At 36.7% G+C, this 18,991-nt stretch overlaps 2 protein-coding genes across 6 annotated transcripts; one reads left to right on the top strand and one right to left on the bottom strand.

Moving 5' to 3' along the window:
• The first annotated feature begins 5,091 nt into the window (after positions 1–5,091).
• On the top strand, positions 5,092–9,633 carry LOC103992359 (rhamnogalacturonan I rhamnosyltransferase 1). Of its 4 annotated transcripts, none has more exons than XM_018828363.2 (8): positions 5,092–5,952; positions 6,777–6,844; positions 6,945–7,033; positions 7,177–7,342; positions 7,434–7,723; positions 7,808–8,012; positions 8,093–8,250; positions 8,847–9,633. In XM_018828363.2, the coding sequence occupies exons 1-8, from the start codon at positions 5,712–5,714 to the stop codon at positions 9,088–9,090; spliced, it is 1,461 nt and encodes a 486-aa protein (XP_018683908.2). In that variant the 5' UTR covers positions 5,092–5,711; the 3' UTR covers positions 9,091–9,633. The 4 variants fall into 4 exon arrangements, with proteins under 4 accessions (XP_018683908.2, XP_009410297.2, XP_018683909.2 ...); XM_009412022.3 differs by having other exon boundaries at positions 5,094–6,042; XM_018828364.2 differs by having other exon boundaries at positions 5,742–5,952; positions 6,787–6,844.
• A 446-nt stretch (positions 9,634–10,079) lies between these two features.
• On the bottom strand, positions 10,080–16,017 carry LOC103992358 (transcription factor BIM2). 2 transcript variants are annotated; one of them, XM_009412020.3, is made up of 10 exons: positions 15,908–16,017; positions 15,680–15,820; positions 15,238–15,349; positions 13,730–13,799; positions 13,531–13,626; positions 12,953–12,991; positions 12,592–12,805; positions 12,355–12,505; positions 11,658–11,796; positions 10,080–10,498 (listed from the first exon to the last, which is right to left on the bottom strand). In XM_009412020.3, exons 2-10 carry the CDS (start codon positions 15,777–15,779, stop codon positions 10,388–10,390), a joined length of 1,032 nt encoding a protein of 343 aa, XP_009410295.2. In that variant the 5' UTR covers positions 15,780–15,820; positions 15,908–16,017; the 3' UTR covers positions 10,080–10,387. The 2 variants fall into 2 exon arrangements, with proteins under 2 accessions (XP_009410295.2, XP_009410296.2); XM_009412021.3 differs by having other exon boundaries at positions 12,355–12,499; positions 15,680–16,003.
• Between the last annotated feature and the right edge of the window lie 2,974 nt (positions 16,018–18,991).

Raw genomic sequence — 18,991 nt, 5'->3', positions numbered from 1 at the left:
GGTCCTTGAAAAAAAGGGGGAGCAAGCCATGATCTATGTTGGATTTGTGCAAAGAGAAACCCCTTCCCTTTGTAGCTTCGTAGATAGTCAATTTACTAAAATCAACCTTAGATGCTTCATTGCAGTTCAAGTGAGAAGGTTTTAAAGAGATGCAGAATGTGTGGGACGAGGGTGTAATTGTAAAGTAATCATGGGTCCCTATGTCTATGGATAATAAAGCAAATCTATGACCCCTTAGATATTCTAATTAATACTTACTATCATAATGAAGTGGTGGTAAGTTCGGTTACAGCTAGCCTCTTTTGTTTTCATTTTACTTGTGTTTGAGATGGTAGCATCGTCATTCACTAGTAGTCTCTCATGGTCAATAGAAATCAAGGAATTGAAGAAGGGGAGGAGCCCTTTTTGTTATTGTCAAGGTCGAGGCTTGGGTGACCGAGTTGACATATCAATTGGAGGATGTCGAGCAGTGTTTGGTTGACCTCACCAAGCAACTGAAAGACATTCGATGTAATAACTTAGTAGAGGATGAATTATTGTAGCTTACTTAAAGCTAAACTCGATGAGATTAAGTAACTCGAAACTCAACAAGGAGGTCAAGGCAACTAAAAGGGGGGTTCACAAGCTTAGGGAGGTATTAGAGTTCGAGTGACATCGGGTGCTGGAGTATCACAAGAAAGCAATCGTTAACTACAAGGCCTTCGTTGGGTTTAAGAGGGGTTTGGGGAGGACGGGGGTCACCTTGTACCAGTTTAGGTACTAAATTGGTTTAGCCCTCTTTAAGATGAGGTACCTTAAACTAGAGCTCAAGAAAGATTCATTCACGGACTACTCCAAGGACTAGAACATCTCAATGCCAACCAAGATGCCCTTTGATGTCAATCTTGACTCATCGTCTCATCCACCCATTTGAATTATTTTCTTTTTTGGTTTTCTAATTAGTCAACTTGATTTATTCCTCGTGTCTATCCCACCAATGTTGTATTTTGATGGGTTAGATTTTTGCCTTGGATATAAAAACCCGACCTGGTTGATGTAACATTCCAAGAAGTAATATTTTTTAATTCAAAACTAGGACTTTAAAAATACGTTTTACAATTACCACCCTGGGCTTGATAAGCCAACATTTGATACACAGGGCATAGTCCTCCTTGATCTGATCCCAAGAGAGGTCTCAAGGATAAAATCTCGAGGTGCTATGTTATATCTTAGAGAACTTTAATAACTCGATAAGACCATTTCTAATTTGGCATTAGCTTCTCTCGAGACCTGGTCGGGTTGTTGACCTCGGCTTTTCAAAGTACCAAGTCTCCTAGCTTAACCCTTTGGGGGTGGTTTGGTCATAAAGCATGACCATCGCCCTCTTATACCTTGCTCGTAAACATGCCTTGGCTCTAATTTCATTGATTAGATTGAGCCCAACTCGAAGTCCCTCTTTAAAGATTTTTTTATCAAAGTTCTTTATCTGAGGTGTTAGAAAAATTATCTTTAGTGGTAGGACAACTTTAGTGTCAAATGCCAAGTTGAATGATGATTCTCCCAGGTCAATTATAGATGTCCTTCGAGAGGCTCATAGAATGCTTGATGTCTCTTCTACCCATGTACCCTTCACTCTATTAGCTTTTCTCTTTAATCCTTTGAGAATAATTCGATTGGTAACCTCGACGAGACTATTAGTTTTGAGATGAGCAACTTAGCTAAACCTTAGCCGAATCTCATATGATTGATATAAATTCTTTGAACTTTATACTATTGAATTGAGTCTTATTATTAGTGATGAGTATCCTTGGGATTTCAAAGTAGATGATGATATTTTTCCACACGAATTTCATTACTTGCTTATCGATGGTCGATCCTAGTAGCTTAGTTAGGCATAGTTCACTCTAACAATAAGGAACCTCCAGTAGCTCGAGATAGTGGAAAGGGTCCTAAGAGATACCCATATTGGGCGAAGGGTCATACATAGTCGATTGGACTTAGAGGAACCATCCGTTGGTGTTGTATTTGAGCAAATTTTTGACACCTATGGCATCTTTAGGTATAGGTGATTGGATCCTTGTGCAACATCGGCTAGTAGAACTACTATCAAAGCACTTTGAAGGTAAGAGTTTGACCACCTATATACCCCCCCACAGACACCTTCGTGTACCTAAACGAGCACTCTCTCGGCCTTTTGGGGTGTTAGGCATTTAAGGAATGGTCAACTGAAGGACCTGTGGTACGAGTAGTTGTTAATTACACAATACCATGTTTGACTCTTTGGGCCGTCGCGAGGTTGGTCACAGTCTTTTCATCTTTTTTATAATATAGGATCTCATCCATCCAACTTGGTTTTTTCTCGACCATAGACACATGTTTTTTAATAGTTTGGATCGTTAGTGTCTTGACCAATAGTCAACCCTCCCCCAAAGCTCGAGTGGAGGCTAACATAGTAAGAGTATCTGTTTTGCATCTTTTGCATGTGGGACCCATAGTATGTTGAGTCTAGAGAAGTTGTAAGCCAACTTTTACATCTATGCGAGATATTTTGCCATTGTCATATCTTGAGCTTTGTAGCTCTTGACTACATAGCCTACCACCATTTGTGAATCATTAAACACCATCAAGTCTTATACCTAAAGCTTAGAGAGGAGTGTTTCATATTGTTATTGGAAATTTTAAACTCAAACTAGAGAGCTTATTTGTACATCTATTTGTTTGAACCTTTCAAGTTCGACATTGCTCCTTTTTAAGGTGGTGGACCCATCCTCAATAGAGTCCATGTTGAGGAGGTGGGACTATCAGCCTCGATCTTGAGCAAGAGAGTTAGATTTAAGATAAAATCTACCAATGCATAAACCTTTATGATAGTCTTGGGCATATATCGAATGTTGAATTCACCCAAGTCTATCGACCACCTCAACAGCCATCTCGAGATGTCAACTCAAGAAAGAACCTACCTGAGTGGTTGGTCGGTGATCACCTGTACGACATATACTTGAAAATATGGACAAAACTTCCTTGCTGTTAGTACTAATGTAAATGCTAATCTTTCGATATGGGAATATCATTCCTCGGGTCTATTCAAGACATAGTTGACATAATAAATATACTTCTGACCTACATTAGTAGAAACCTACTATGATGAAGGTATACAGCGAAATATGCCTAAAGCGTGTGAGTTGGGAAAACCTGACCTACACTACTATAAATCTATTATGATAGAAATGCTAAACGAAATGTGCTCGAGACGTATGAGTTTAAAAATCTCGATCCTCAAGAGGAGATATCAAATGCTCCCATGATGAATGAATTAAACAATACACTTCAAACCCCTCTTGTAAGAACCCCGAACCACTCTTTCAAGGGGTATAAATGATAGAGAATACACTGTCAGCTAATATGTGATCGTCACGTGAGATTTAAGTCATCTTTCATCCTTCTAGCTACATAGACGAAGATTCAAAGCAAGCAAACACAAACTTCATTCTTGTCCATTATGACAAAGATAGAAATCAGAAGCTTCCTTCTCATCCATTATGATAAAAAAAGATAATCACAAACTTTTTATTTATTTATTATGATAATAAAGGCAATCACAAGCTTTTTATTTATTTATTATGATAAACTTTTTTTTTTTATCATTTAAGATATATTGCTAACTTATGGAGGGACTAGGTTAGGAAACCCCTCCCGATATCAATCTTTATGCATGTGACACTTCGAGAGCTCGATAATTCTACATGAAAGACACCTTAGATAACCCTATACATACGAGTTTGAGACTATATTGGGTTTATTATGATATGAACGATATTTTTCCATAACAGCTAACTGTATAACTCAATCTCTCTTAATCTATGAGATAAGATCTTAGGCTTTTTTTAAGGCTTCTTTTCTTCTCGGCTTTACATATGGCTTTGCTCGCAAATGGAGGATGGGCAATTATCTCATATCCAAATCATAATTCAAATCAAGCAACTACCTTTTGTTGGGACGAGATAAATAATAGAGAATATACTATCAATTGACATGCGGTATCTAAGTCATCCTCCACCTATTTGCTTCAGATTCAAAGTAGACAAATATAAGCTTCCTTCTCGTCCATTACAATAAGGAAGATAATTACAAGATTTTTTTTCATCTATTATCATATGAAAAAAAATCATAAATTTTCTTCTATAAAGCAATCATAAGATTATGAGAAGGAAGACAATCATAAGCTTCCTTCTAGTCTTTATAAAAATATTTAAGGAACTCTTTTTCGACTACTTGAATCTATCTCGGATTACTAACTTGAATGTTAGAGGGATTAATTTAGAAAACCCTTCCCGACATCGATCTTCGTACAAGTGGAGTCCCAAGAACTCAACATTTTTATCTCAAATATACTTTAGATAATCTTATGCATATGGGTTCAATCAAAATATCAACAATATTTTTTCTTCATAACTCAATCTTAATTAATTTATGAATTATACACAAAACACTCTCATGGACACTTAAATTAACAAATTATAATATCATAAGAGATTCATGAATTTCTATCAACATGAAGGATCTTAATTATCTGATATCACCTATACATAACTATTTTCTAATCACTAAAATACACTCTATTTTATCCATTGTGAACATAATTACTATTTTATCATATGAAATGGTAAGTGATAGTATATATATATATATATGTGAAAGAAATTTTGAGAGATAAGATTTTAGGTCCTTGACTCCTTTTCGTCCCGGCTCTACTGACGACTTGCGCACAAACGGAGGCCGGTTAATTACCTCCGGTGTCGGGATCTAAATCGTCACTCAAATCGGGCCACGGGCGTCTGATTCTTCCACGCGTCACCATCGCCGCGTTTAATGCGTGGAGGGGCCCGAAAATGAGCTCGAATTGGTATCCTGCCGCCAGCTCCGTGAGGGCTAAGAATCTACCGTTGTCTTTACCATTTTCTAATTGGTCAAAATGTGGGTCCCAGCGGGACCCGTTATAGCTGGAGGCGAGTGAGTCCGCAACCAGGTCGAGGAATGTATGCTTGTATAACAACCCAACCACGGTTAAGGGTAATAGAGAGAGACGCGTACGGCTACGAGGCCGCATCAAACGTATAATAACACCACGACACCGTCGCCGCCTACGCCCATTCTTCTTCCAAAGGCGACAACTTCCCGTCTGCTGGATCGCAATGCAGGGGGACGGCAGACGCCAATTCCCCTCATCTGCCTCCCTCTCACGATCCACGGACGCTTAGCATCGGTTATCGCCTCCTGAGTCCCTCCAAATCCGGCCTGTGGCCTCCATTTAGCCCCCGTCAATACTATGTCTCTTGGCCTTTCTTTGGCGACTCGCTGTGGCTTTTTGCGGAAGGAGGTGGTTTTGGTGGTCTTGGTCGATCGTTCGCTGCATCAGACTGCAGTAGGTGGTGGCTTGAAGTAGGAAACGATCGCATTCTTGACGGTTCTTTCCGGGATTTCTTTTAGGTTGGAAAGATAGTTGAATCCAAAATTTTGGCTTTCGTTGGAAATTTTGGATTCTTGGGAAGACGTATCAAGCGCTTCCGGGTTTCAATTTCTCTTTCCAAGTTGCATGGAGTGCTAAAGCAGAGATTGCTTGGTTAGTTGTTGATTTTGAAGGAAAAGAATGGGAAAAAAAAAAGACTTTTTTAGGCTTTAGATGAGGCTTCGATGATTAGAACGGGAGGGGATCTTTTCAAGAGTTGCTGTGTATGGGGCGGGGTGCATTTTGGACTCATAGAAAATGTCGGTTGGAGTGGACGATGGGATCTGAGTGCAGAGGACAGAGGCACCACGGTCTGAAGCTCGGCGGCGAAGCGAAGGCGGAGAAGCTGAAGGGCAGATCCAAGTTGAAGCTTTGGATGGTCAGGACGACGACTACGGTGCTGCTATGGACGTGCTTCCTCCAGCTCATGGCGCTGGGGGAGACATGGGGGCCGAGGGTATTGAAAGGTTGGTCATCTTGCGTTACCTTCTCGGATTCACCGCTGTCCGTCAAACAAGTTACTCCAAGCGTTGAGAATATCGTTCTTCCACCGAAAAGTTAGTTCTTTGTGCCCTCCATCAGATCAACAAAGAAAATTTTCACTTCCAATTATTCTTCAGTATCTTGTTCTGCTTCTACATAAATAAAACCTGTTTAGTGCCTATAAGGTTAAAATTTCTAATGATTTTGATCGCTTTGTGATTTGATTTAGTGTCTGACAGATTACTGGGTTTGGTGATGAGATCTGTTGTTCTTGAATTTTGGCGTCGTTGTCAGTAAATTGAGACTTAGCTTTATTTAGGTTCCCAGTTCTTTGCTAATTTTCAATGGTTGAAATGTTTCTTTCTTCATGTATATGCCAATTAACGCAACTGAGGTGATATCCTGATGTCTGTTTGTCATTTTCTTTAAATGTGCTTAATAATAGTAATTCGCTAATAGCAGGTGAACAGTCAATTTTGGGTTAAGGAGGGCGATATATTCCTTTGATTAATTTGCTACTATCTATGTTCAAGCCCAAGGCCTTGTTGGTGGCATAATCTTTCTTTTGAACCATTACTAGTGATGACATCTTTGTCATCAGTATATCATGATGACATGCCCAAATAATGTTCACTATTGAGGCAGTTAAAATATTTTGCTTTTGCAAAGGTAATTTACTTGTTACGTCTGACAAATACATGGTGTAGCATTATCGTTGGATTTGAATCATGTTGCTATATAATTGTTTGCTCATCTGGGATGATATGATTGTTTCCTCATGTGGATTTTATGGTGCATTTACCTCTAGGAATCTACAGAAATAATGGGTATGTAATGGTTTCATGCAATGGTGGGCTTAACCAAATGCGAGCAGCAGTAAGTACCCAATATTTTTTTTCTTTTTATCTTGAGCAATTTAGCCTTTTGTTTTTTCTTTTGCTTTTCAATGGAACTGATGGCTCAACATTTTCTTCAGATCTGTGACATGGTTGCTATTGCAAAGTATTTGAATGTGACACTCATAGTACCGGAGCTGGATAAAACATCATTTTGGGCTGATCCCAGGTGTGTATGTAACCCTCCTAATCAAATATCTTATTGGGATGGTTTTTCTCATGACTTGATGAGCTACACACATCTTGACCTTTTTTTATCCGGACTCTCCATACTACTTCCTAGAACTAAAATAACAATCATTGATGTGGCAGTGAGTTCCAAGATATATTTGATGTTGATCATTTTATCACCTCATTGAGGGATGAGGTACGGATATTAAAAGAATTACCACCTAGACTAAAATGGAGGATTAAACCGGGAATAGCCTACTCTATGCCACCTGTTAGCTGGTCTAATATATCGTATTATCAAAATCAGGTTAGTATGTCATTTTAAGCTTGATTGAAAGAAATCTATCTAATAGCAATGCTATTACAAGTGTACTGAGTCATGATTATCTGGCAACCAGATTCTTCCTTTGATAAAGAAGCACAAGGTTGTGCACTTCAACAGGACAGATGCAAGGCTTGCCAATAATGGCCTGCCTTCAGAGATCCAGAAGTTGCGTTGCCGGGTGAACTATGCTGCTCTCAGATTTACCTCTCAGATCGAAGAGTTGGGTAGGCGGGTAATTAGAATTCTGCGACAGAATGGTCTTTTTTTGGTTCTCCATTTACGATATGAAATGGACATGCTGGCATTCTCTGGATGTACCCATGGTTGCACTATTGAAGAGGTAGAAGAGCTGACAAGAATGAGGTATATTATTTCTTCATTGGTGGTCTTCCATAGTCTTTTGTTTAAGTTTCTTCAAGTGACTTCCTAGACGTTTATCCATTTCAGATATGCATATCCTTGGTGGAAAGAGAAAGTTATTAACTCTGAAGTGAAAAGGAAAGATGGTCTCTGTCCTCTAACTCCAGAAGAGATTGCTCTGATCTTGAAGGCACTGGACATTGTTCACAATATCCAAGTATATATTGCTGCAGGAGAAATATATGGTGGTGACAGGAGAATGTCTGCCCTTTCCGATGCTTATCCAAATGTGGTGGGTGTCTGTAGAAGTTGACCGTCAGTTGTTTGTTTTTTATTTCATTTTGCCTAATTAATTTTAATCCTATCGAACAGGTAAGGAAGGAATTGTTACTGGGACCCTCAGGCCTTAGATATTTCCAGAACCACTCATCACAGATGGCAGCATTGGATTACATGGTTTCTCTAGAGAGTGATATCTTTGTGCCTACATATGATGGCAACATGGCTAAAGTTGTTGAAGGCCATCGCAGGTACTGCTCTTCCTGTAGCATCACTGACATCTATTAGACAATCATGGACCTTAGTTTCAATTTGAACTTGGTTATTATGGTGAACGAAATTGACTCTTCTTCATTTAATTGGTGTTTGCTATGGACAACTATATGTTTAATTGTTTCCATAAGACCACTGGACTTCTATTACTTCGATGCATCAAAGTTTCCATGTTATGCTGGCAAGTGGCTCCTTTGTGCTAATGTTAACATACCCGAAGTCCTGTGAAAAAATTCGAGATGAATATGCTTATTTTGGTCACTGTTAATGTTTATGCATGATGCTAAGTGAGAAATAATTAAAATTACATTAATTATTAACAAATGATTTGAAATTTTGTGGTGTATGTTTTAGAGAAGATATCATTTAGCTGATCTCAGCTACTTGAGTATTTATTAAATACACATCTGTTTGGGTTTTCCTTGAAAATAGTGGATTAGATCCACCCATTACTGTGCACAAAAGGTCTTGGCACAAAGCTAGACAAAGTTATTTTTCTTTGCTATTATCAATTAATTTTTTCTGTTCGGCTTTCTCTAAGAGGATATTTCTGTTTTTTTTGTCTAATTTGCAGATATTTGGGTTTCAAGAAAACTATCATACTGGATCGGAAGCTTTTAGTTGAGCTGATCGATCAGTATAGTAATGGTACAATAGGGTGGGATGACTTCTCTTCATCAGTGAAGGCAGCTCATGCTAATCGCATGGGAAGGCCTACCAGGAGAGCAGTGATTCCTGATCGACCAAAGGAAGAGGATTATTTCTATGCCAATCCCCAAGAGTGCCTTCAACAGCCTGATGAGCCATGGACATCATGAGTTCTTTATCATGGTATTGATCTCTTTAGAACACATTTGTTCAAAGAAAACCATCATAGCGATCCTTCATGAAGGTGGCCCTTGTTGGACCAAGATCTAAAAGATGGAGGTTTTGCTTAGAAAAGGTAAACGCATAGCAAAGAGGTTATTAGCACATTGGAGGAGTGTTTTTCATGCAGCTGCTGGATATACATATTTATAGCATATCTTTCATTCTTCTAAATAAGATTGATTCCTGTGTAGAGAGGTGAGTGACTGTGAGAAAGTGAGGAGTGAGATCCAACTTTCAGGTTATCTCAGCTGCATGTACAGGAGATAGAACAGAGAGGATTGTTCTTTTTATGGATTGAAGATGTTGCTGAAAGATAATTCCTTCTCTTGAGGCATTGATCACTGATGGAGGTATATGGGTAATGGGAATCCTTTTAGTTTATTGATCTAATAATGGTTTTCTTAATCATTGTTGCACAGTGATGTAAAAGTTAAGCCTTTGGTGTCCAATAGGTGTTTGATATTGATTAATATTGTGCAATTAAGCTATCATGATGCTTTTCTCATAAACTCATGCATGTTCATGTGGGCACAGCTGCAGGTAGACATACAAATTGAACTGTCTTTTAGCACAAACACTATACAAAATAACACCTTTCCAATAGTATGGAAGAAAGAAAAAGTAAAGGGGCCATACAAAGTAACACCTTTATTTTGGTGGCTTGGGGTATGGAGGTACTAAGAAACTCTAATGTTGTAGATCTAATAAATAATAATATGATTCTTAGTCAATGTTGCATCTTAGAGTGACCTAAACATGGAAGTGCCAGAAGAAGTTAAAGCATAAGGTGGCAATGATCAAGAAAAGCTTGTCCTAGTAATAAGGTTTAGAAAGTACTAATCTCCAACAAGAACATTCTTAGTACACTGATCCATTAGACACACATTGTTCATTTAACTACATTAGCTCAATTTCCATTTAAATGCAGAACCAAATATAGTACAACCCTCAAAAGGATAGATATCTAATCACGTCCACAAGAATATACTGCCAATGGGACAATCATCTTGATGAGCTTACAACAGCATTCCTATGAGAAAATAGACAAAACTCCACAAACATATGGAAGCCTGTAAAAGAAAAGCAGCTTCACATATTGCAATGTAGGCCTATTGGCAGATGGCGACGGAAATTAAATTATACCAACAGTTCTCAAATTCGCTAAAAGTAGAAGACTGATCAGAATAAACACATTTAACAAAGGTTCAGCAATGCTGGTGACACATTAAGCTGAGGAAGGAAGAACTAGCAGTTATCAGCCTTGTGTCTCTTAGCTGCTTGTGAAGACTCCTGATTGGTGATCCCCATCATCGAGCGACCAACTGCTTGATTAGTTGATGCCGGATCATCAGGATCCTATGACCATTAAGGAGATAATTAGAACAAGAGTAGATCATGTTTGAAAAGGGTGATATAACCCAAAATTAACCTGACGGCTCCAAGAACTGCAACTGACATTATTTTAGATGTTTGCATGTGCAAGCCGCACACGAGATCAATAAACATATGCCCAGTACATGCAGGAGATGGATTAGAATACCCAGTATCTCATGAACACAAAACAAAGTTCTCATATGGCAAAGCTGATAACTAAAGACAAGGGAACTGAAAACATTAAAAACAAATACTTTTATATAAAGCTCATGGCCAAAATTAACAAACAACTCATAGTGGTTATGATTTAAATACATTAATACAACAACAGCATGATTAGTTACATAACACAATTATACAAGTCCACATTCTTGAATCTAGTCTCGGACCTATTTAGACAAATTTGCCAAGAAAAAGAGCAGGGTTAACATAATCCAAGGGCAAGACTTAAAAATTGATGAACTAGAAAACAACAGTTATAAGAATTATTCCTGCAAGCCACAAGTACAATGCAACAGTTTTGAGTTTCATCATGAACCTTGTGATTGCAAGAAAAAACAGCAAACTATGAGGGTCATAGGGCAATAGAGAAATGCCTCCAATTAAGTGGTTTACATGAAGCAGGACTAAGTTGATAGTCTTGACCCATGGAGAAGCAATACATGCATAATTAAGAAAGGTTGACTTTGCACCCTGAAAATAATTTTGACCATTAAAGTAACATTAGAAGCTGTGGCCGAGACATTCTTCAAACATTGTTCTGAGAGTTTGGTCATTTTTGGTCATTTTTCAACCTTTGGCTAGTTCCAATCCAAACTGATTAGTTTCATAAAGTTTCATCTGTTTCATTATTTTAGGCAGTTTTAGCCAAAAATAATTAAATTAAGCTTAGAATAATCTTTGGGTTTGTCACCAATATATTATATGACAGATCCTAGAGACGAAATAATTAACTGACTACATATAAGATATATAAGAAGCTAATCTAGAAACAAATATTTTGCACCCGATATTAGACAAACTAATAAAATTAAGGATTGGAGCAGCATCACATACTGTCGTTTCAAGAAAAGCTGAAGATCATTCATTATATGTAGCTCAAAGACACATGTGCTGTTATTTACAATAGAATAGCCTATACCTTGTAGTTGGACAATGCAGTGGTGGCAGTAGGTCTCCTGTTAGTTGCTCGCTTACCAAGATTAATTTGCACAGAGATGTTGGCTTGAGACAGATCTACACCAGAACTTTGTAATGTCTGAGTTAGCGACGTCAAAAGCCTGTTTGGTACCAAGCACTTCAAAGTTATTAAACTCATAAACAAAATATGTAGAAAATATCAAGTTGCAGGTTCTAATGCAGTTCAGCAAAAGAATATTTCCTATATGTGACATGCAACATAACATCAAATCTGCAAACATCAAGAGATCTTTGATATGAGAAAAAAAATCAAACAAAAAGAAACAGGAAATCAGGTGATAATAATAATGACATATGAATGATCATATATATTCACATATCTCTCTCAAGATATCTAAGTACAAGAAAAGAAAGACTTAAGCTTGAGCAAGTTGGTTAAAATATCCAATTATAACTCAAGCAGCAAACAGAAAAGTCTATTGAAAGAAATGAAGCAAACAGAAAAGTCCATTGAAAGAAATGAAATAGGTGAAGGAGTACGAAAACTGCAACCAAAAAGTGATAAAAGAAATGCACACAGATGAAATGAGCAAACACAAGCATCCTTCCAGAAAAGTAATTTGTAAATGGATGTATAATTCAAGCTGAAATCTAGAAGCAGCATAAAAATAGTTATCAACGAATAGTTTGGCGCATACCCTTGGGAGTAGCTGGCAGATGCATTAATTGTGCCCTCATCAATTATCAACTCTTCTTGCTCATTCAACATCTCACTGCTCACAGCACAATCAGCAGGGCTGGATGATCCTAACCAATGCGGCTGAGCCTGAGAGGGCATGTTATCTGCAACTGAAATCAATCTCTGATTTGCACCACTATTTACCCTCACAAAAGCAAATTATATTGGCCAATAAAAGGAGTTGTAGTTCACTTACTAGCAAAACCTGTAGCAGTTTCCATTATCTTGTAGGGGACACCAGTAGTCATGTCCAATTGTGTTGGATTCGGAGCATTTGAAAGCATAACAGGTGCAGCAGGGATATCATTTTCATCAAACTGTCCAGCGAAAACAGATGCAGGAGGAGCAGAACCATTTCTAATGACTTGAGAAGGGTCAGATAGACCATCTACAGGGGTTTGGTTGTTGTTCTGTTGAAAGGAAAAAAAAGGGATTATGGGTGGGAAGAATAGCAAAAAATCATTGCACCAGTAAAGCATATCACCATGACAGCTCTATAACAGCAAAGAGGCATAAAAATTGTCAATTGATAGTCATATTGCCTAAATGACAGACACCTGTGCATTCTTCCAGAATGATCTGTAATAGACTTTTACCTGCCATAAAACAAAAAAAACAAAGCAAAATATTAGAAAAGTGCTTTTATTTGCATAAGTAATTAAGATTTCAAAATAAATTTGGAACCATCTTTTTAAAAAAATAATTCAAGATTGATTTGGGCCCAGATAAAAATTAAATTATGCTGCAAGAAAATTTGTCAAAAAGATACAACAGACTCAAGGCAGATTCCAAAGAGCATAATATTATCAACAGTAGAGAAATGTTCTATATGAAAAAAATATTTTTAGTACTTTTTTATGTTACAAAGAATATCATTTAAATCATAATAGTTTGTTACCAGAGCTTGCATCATTTATAGAAGAATTTATTTTATACAAAAAAAGATGAATAAGCAGAGACCTACAACATAGCTAAAAGAATTAGATGCAAGATTTTAAATACTGTTGCTATACAAAGAACCTAGAGACATAATTCCCTAGACGGACAATTTCACCACAGATTGCATGTTTTAAGCAAATTTGCATGCATAGCCATAGTCATGCACATACATAGAGGAAGCATAACAAACAATTACCCAAGGCATCAATTTGGCATTATCCTGATTCCATCCTGGGTAAGATGACTCATATTTTTGAACCTTCTCTTGTAAAAACTGGATGTATTCAATCACCTGAAAAGTATAATAAACAATAAGCAAAACTGTTAATGTCAAAGAATATAATGTAGAAGAGGAAAGATATTCCATAGTTATGCACTATTGGCATGATATATACCTCCAGAAGAAATGATGCTTTATCTCTCTTCTGATCGCTATGAGGTATGAGTTCCCTAAGTATCTGAAATCTGCAAGTACATAAGACAGTTAACATTCAGCTTATTAAACTACAGAAAACAAGTGCACCACATCACTTGTTGCCATAAACTAAACAGGAAAGTACAATATTCATGTATTGTTACCAACAATAGGTTAGCAACACCATATATAGTGTCACTTGTTGCCATAAACTAAACAGGCAAGTACAATATTCATGTATTGTTACAAACAATAAGTAAGCAACACCATATATAGCGATAAATAAAAAGATTTATGTAAAGGAAAATAGAGAAGGTTGAAAAGAAAAGATGAATTTCAGTTGAGACTTGAGAGTCAACTAATATTATCTCCTAAATTGATAGAGTATGACCATCCAATCAGTGCTTTTCCCGATTCAAGGTAAGACAACATTGTAAACTATCAATTAGAGAAATAAGCAACTTAAACAAACCAGTTAATTGCATAGAAGAGAAATTAATGTCCATGCATGGCCTTTAAGCCTTACAAAGATTTCAGAGAAAACAACCAGAGAGAAAGATGATAAAACAAAAAATCTATTGTGGACTGGTCCTATTTGGCTGACAGACGGACCTACCTCACTCCAAGCACATAACCAATCAGGGGAGTTTATATAAGAAGCCCAAGACCAATAAACTGAGAGGTTGGCCATCCACCTAGGACCTTGGTCAACCAAAATTAAGGACCTTCTAGGCTTACACAGATTGCTGCCTACTCATTCAATGTGTCACCTTCACCCTATGGTCTCTTATATATCTCAGTGAATGTCAGGATTATAGGTGGTTAGTATCACCTACAGGAAAAACTTGTCCTCCATCAGAAAAGCAGGGGGTCTTGCCTGCTACCAAACAATTATCATCGGTTGCAAAAGTGAGGCCCCTCCAGCCAACCAAGGTATACCGCTCGACACTATGTTCCTTCCTTCGCTCATCAGAGTTACCTTGGCTCATGATCTGGTGCCTCTTTGCCTTTGAGCTCCACACCTCAAGAAGTCCTTCTAGCCAATAGTCCAACTGGCTCCCATGTGGCTTCCCTCTCAGCAGACCACGCTCCATCTCCTAGATCTAAGCAAATCTTTCCAGATCATGACATCAAAGTGAAAGCATAAGCATATACATTTTTTTTCTTGATTAGGGTTTAATTAATTTTGAGAGGGACCAACTATGACCAAGCAAAACTAAGAACATGTAGAAGGTCACATCCAAAAGATCTAAAGTACATAGTGATTGTTATTTTCATGCTATAGCCAATTGATTAAACAAGTGGCAAATTGCAGAGTCTCATCGGTTCCTAAATTAATCGCCAAGGAGAACCAGGATACACAACTACTTCAAACTCCCAAAAAAAAACAGTTTAAAGAAAATGCCAGAATAAGTTTAGGGCAGAAACAAGCAACATATAGAGCAGAATTTGGAGATTTTTGCATATATTACCATAATGGTCACTTGCCTGTCATTGATTTTATTTCTTCTCCGCTGCTCCATGGCAGAATGCTTAGACCTCGGGGTAGTTGGCAGGTCATCGGTGCCACTTCCTTTCCCATCTGCTTTGATGGTCAAATCTGCTATCCATCAAGAAGAAAAGCATAAGAATTCAGAAGATATCAGTTAATGTCCAAACGAAATCATTATAACGCCTGCAAAATTTCATCTTTGCATGGGTCTATATCACTACCACTAAAAACCATAATAAAATGAAAATTGGGAAAAATGAAAACGAAAGCATTTCCCTTTCGTTACAATTCAAGTTGCAATTTGCAGTTTGCAGTCAGACAATCCACATTATGCATCGGCGGTGGTTACCGACGCCGAACACGGAATAGTGGAGCGCATCTGAAAGGGAAAGGCGAATAAAAAAGAGAGAGAACAGAAACAGCTACAAAAGGAACCACCTTTATGGGAGAAGAAGAAGCCTTCTCTTTTCGCAAACTCCTGATCGTCGTCATCCTCGTCGTCGAACCCCCTGCCGGATCTCGACGCGGCGGCCTCCATGGATCGCTTCTCATCCGGCGCCGAGCGGCACCTTTCCAAGACTAAAACCACTCCCACGGCTCTCAGGCGCTCCCCTGTAAGAGAAGAAACTGCGGAGGGAGTAGAACAAAGAGAAGAAGAAGATAAACCTGGGGGTGGCAGCGGCGGAGTGTGATTGGAAACTGCCGCGGCGGCAGGCACGGACGGCGAGGGGGGCGGCCGCTGCCCTCGGAAGCAAAAGAACGTATTGTTTAACCAAGTAGCCTATTCTTTAAGGAAAATTCCACCCCTACCCTCCCATCATCTCAATAATAATAATAATATAATATTCACAACACCATTATTATTCACAATCTTTTAAAAAATTAATAAATAATATTTTATTATCGACAGCTTCGATCTTCAAATCATTTCATTTCATCATCTATTTATTTTATTATTTTATTTATCTCCGATTATTAAGAGATAAAGGATAAGAATATATGTATATATGATAAATAAAGAGTAAGAAGATTTTATTAAAATTGAGTTATAAATTAAAGATATATATATAAAGGGGTAACCTAGGAATATTAAAAAAATATTATTATAGGGTTGTAAATAACAAATGTAAATCTTAATCTCCTAAAAAATAAAAAAACACTGGGATGAATTTTGTTTAAAAATAGAATTTTCTAGAAAAGTATCATTTTAACATCATTTTTTTAATCTAAGTTTTGAAATATCCCCTGTCACCTACCCCCATTTTATCTCTTTTTTACTTTTTTTTTTAAATCAATCCATTGAGTGGATCGATGAATTTACAGTATTTTTTATATTATGTTAAAATATTTTCAGTAAATCTAAAAATATTATAATATAGAATAAAAACGCTGTGTTATATTTTTTTGGTATGATTAAGATAAAAAACAAAGTCTTATAGAATTTTTTTATGATGTTATAGTTTTTCTAATATTACTAAAAATACGATAACATAATATAAAAATACTAAAAGCATAATATTTTCATAAAAATTATAAAAATTATTATATTATAATATTTTTATACCACGTTATATTATTTCTGAACTGGTTTACCGATCCATTATAAAAAGAAGAAAAAAAGATAACATTGTTTGAGAATTCAATAAATCAGTGGTGGAAAAGCTGAGTTTTTTTTCAAGAATTTATCCAAAATATTATATAATTTGTTAATTATATTAGAGATTAAAACATATTTAATCAAAGGACTCCAACTATGAGAAGCAGCTAATTGTCTTAGATATTACTACAAATCTGAGAATCAATAATGCGAGTGAAAACAGAAAGAAAGGCCATAAAATTAATATGGGTAAAAAAGTCAAAATAAATAATTTATTTTTAGTCCTTAAAAGTTTTCTTAATCTCTTTCACGCGCAGAAGAAATAAAACATGGAAAAAAATTCATTAGCTTATCCTTTTTTTTATTGAGTCATAAAAAATTTCAATAAAATGAAGATTAATGACAACGATGTGGTTGACTTAATGTAATTTTAATTCAAGAAACTTTTTAAATTTTCGGAAAATAATAATTTCCAATCCCTCTTGTTTATTAATGAGAAAGAAGCATCCTATTATTTATTTATATATATTCTTAATATATATATATATATATATATATATATATATATATATATATATATATATATATACTTTTAATTTGTGATGAGTCATTGCAGTCTTGGAAATATTTAGAAAACAAGGAAATTGTCGATCTAAAAGTACATAATGCGGTAATCTTCTATACTTTTGTGAGATACATATACATTTTTGATGGATTATGAACAATAAGTTTTATAACTCAATCACATCACCTAAAAATGCTGAGAAATACAAGCTACAGTCGCATGAAAGATGCACAAAACTAGCCTAAGTTGACTTTGTGAGAGAAATGCTTAGCAGCGGCGACCATCGCTGCATCTGGCCCGGCGGGCGGGGCAGCCGATCCCCGCTTCACTCCATGATCGTGATCGGTCAGGAAGAAGCGTCGGAACCACGACCACAGTGGCTTACTGCCCATTCTGCTGCTCCCCATCACTTGCTTCGGGTTTAGGCAAGCACAAGAAGAACAACTTGGGGACAAATGGAGGCTCGACACAGGGAAGAATGCGTCGTAGGTGGAGAGTTGATGGCTTTCTATCGTAGTTCGGATGCTAACGAGCAACATATATTTATAGGGAGAGGAATGGTTTATGTTGCTTGGTGATCAAGTTTTTTACGCTGCTTCTTTCTGAGAAGGAACTTGGAATCGAGTTCAAGGAATCTGTAAAGCTTTTGGACTGCTTGACCAAGGTTGATGCCGTCAAATAACATATTGCTTTCTTGGAAGCTGCTGCATAAACTTGACCCAGCTATGGTGGAGGAGATTCCTGGGGAATAGAAAGGTCTTCTCTCAAAATATTAATTAGAAATATAATTATTTACGGGTATCGTTTGTAGTGATAAGTGAGATAGAGGAGATGCCATAGATATTAGAGGAGGAAGCCATTAAGCCACTAACTTGCATAGCATCTTAAAGACGCTATAATTTAGTTATACATACATGCCAAACAAGTATTTTTAATGGAAGAACTGAATTTTCTCTATTATTATTATTATTAAAGTGACACTATATATATATATATATGTATATATATATATGTATGTATATATATATGTATATATATATATGTATGTATATATATATGTGTATATATATATACACATATATATATACATACATATATATATATATATATATATATATATATATATATATATATATATATATATATATATATATATGTGTGTGTGTATATATGTTAGAATATAAGTGATGAAACTTATCGACAATATTTTCAACATGGAAATCTTATCTTCTATCATGCCATCGCAAGATGGTGCTCCTATCAAGGATACCAATCTTGGATCGATTCAAATAATGATTTACGAGCGAGAGGCTTCGTGAGTAGAGCAAATCGCTGCTGCTATGATTACTATTGTTATGAGGGCACAAGCGTTCCTTTCGTTCCCCTTAAGTTTGTCCTTCGTTCTCCTTAAGTCCATTGACTGTTGGCAGATCAACGAAGACTATCGCGGTGAGGAAGATGGCCGAAGGCAAGGGTGAAGCTTTGCTTTTCTCAACGACGTTGGTCGCTGGTCGAAGACAAGAACGAAGTTTCGCTTTTCTCACTACTCTAATAATATGATAAAAATAATAGAATATAAGAATAATTA

Source organism: Musa acuminata, chromosome BXJ3-7 (genome assembly GCF_036884655.1).
Source record: "Musa acuminata AAA Group cultivar baxijiao chromosome BXJ3-7, Cavendish_Baxijiao_AAA, whole genome shotgun sequence".
Classification (NCBI taxonomy): domain Eukaryota; kingdom Viridiplantae; phylum Streptophyta; class Magnoliopsida; order Zingiberales; family Musaceae; genus Musa; species Musa acuminata.
This window is presented reverse-complemented; position numbering and strand designations above follow the sequence as displayed.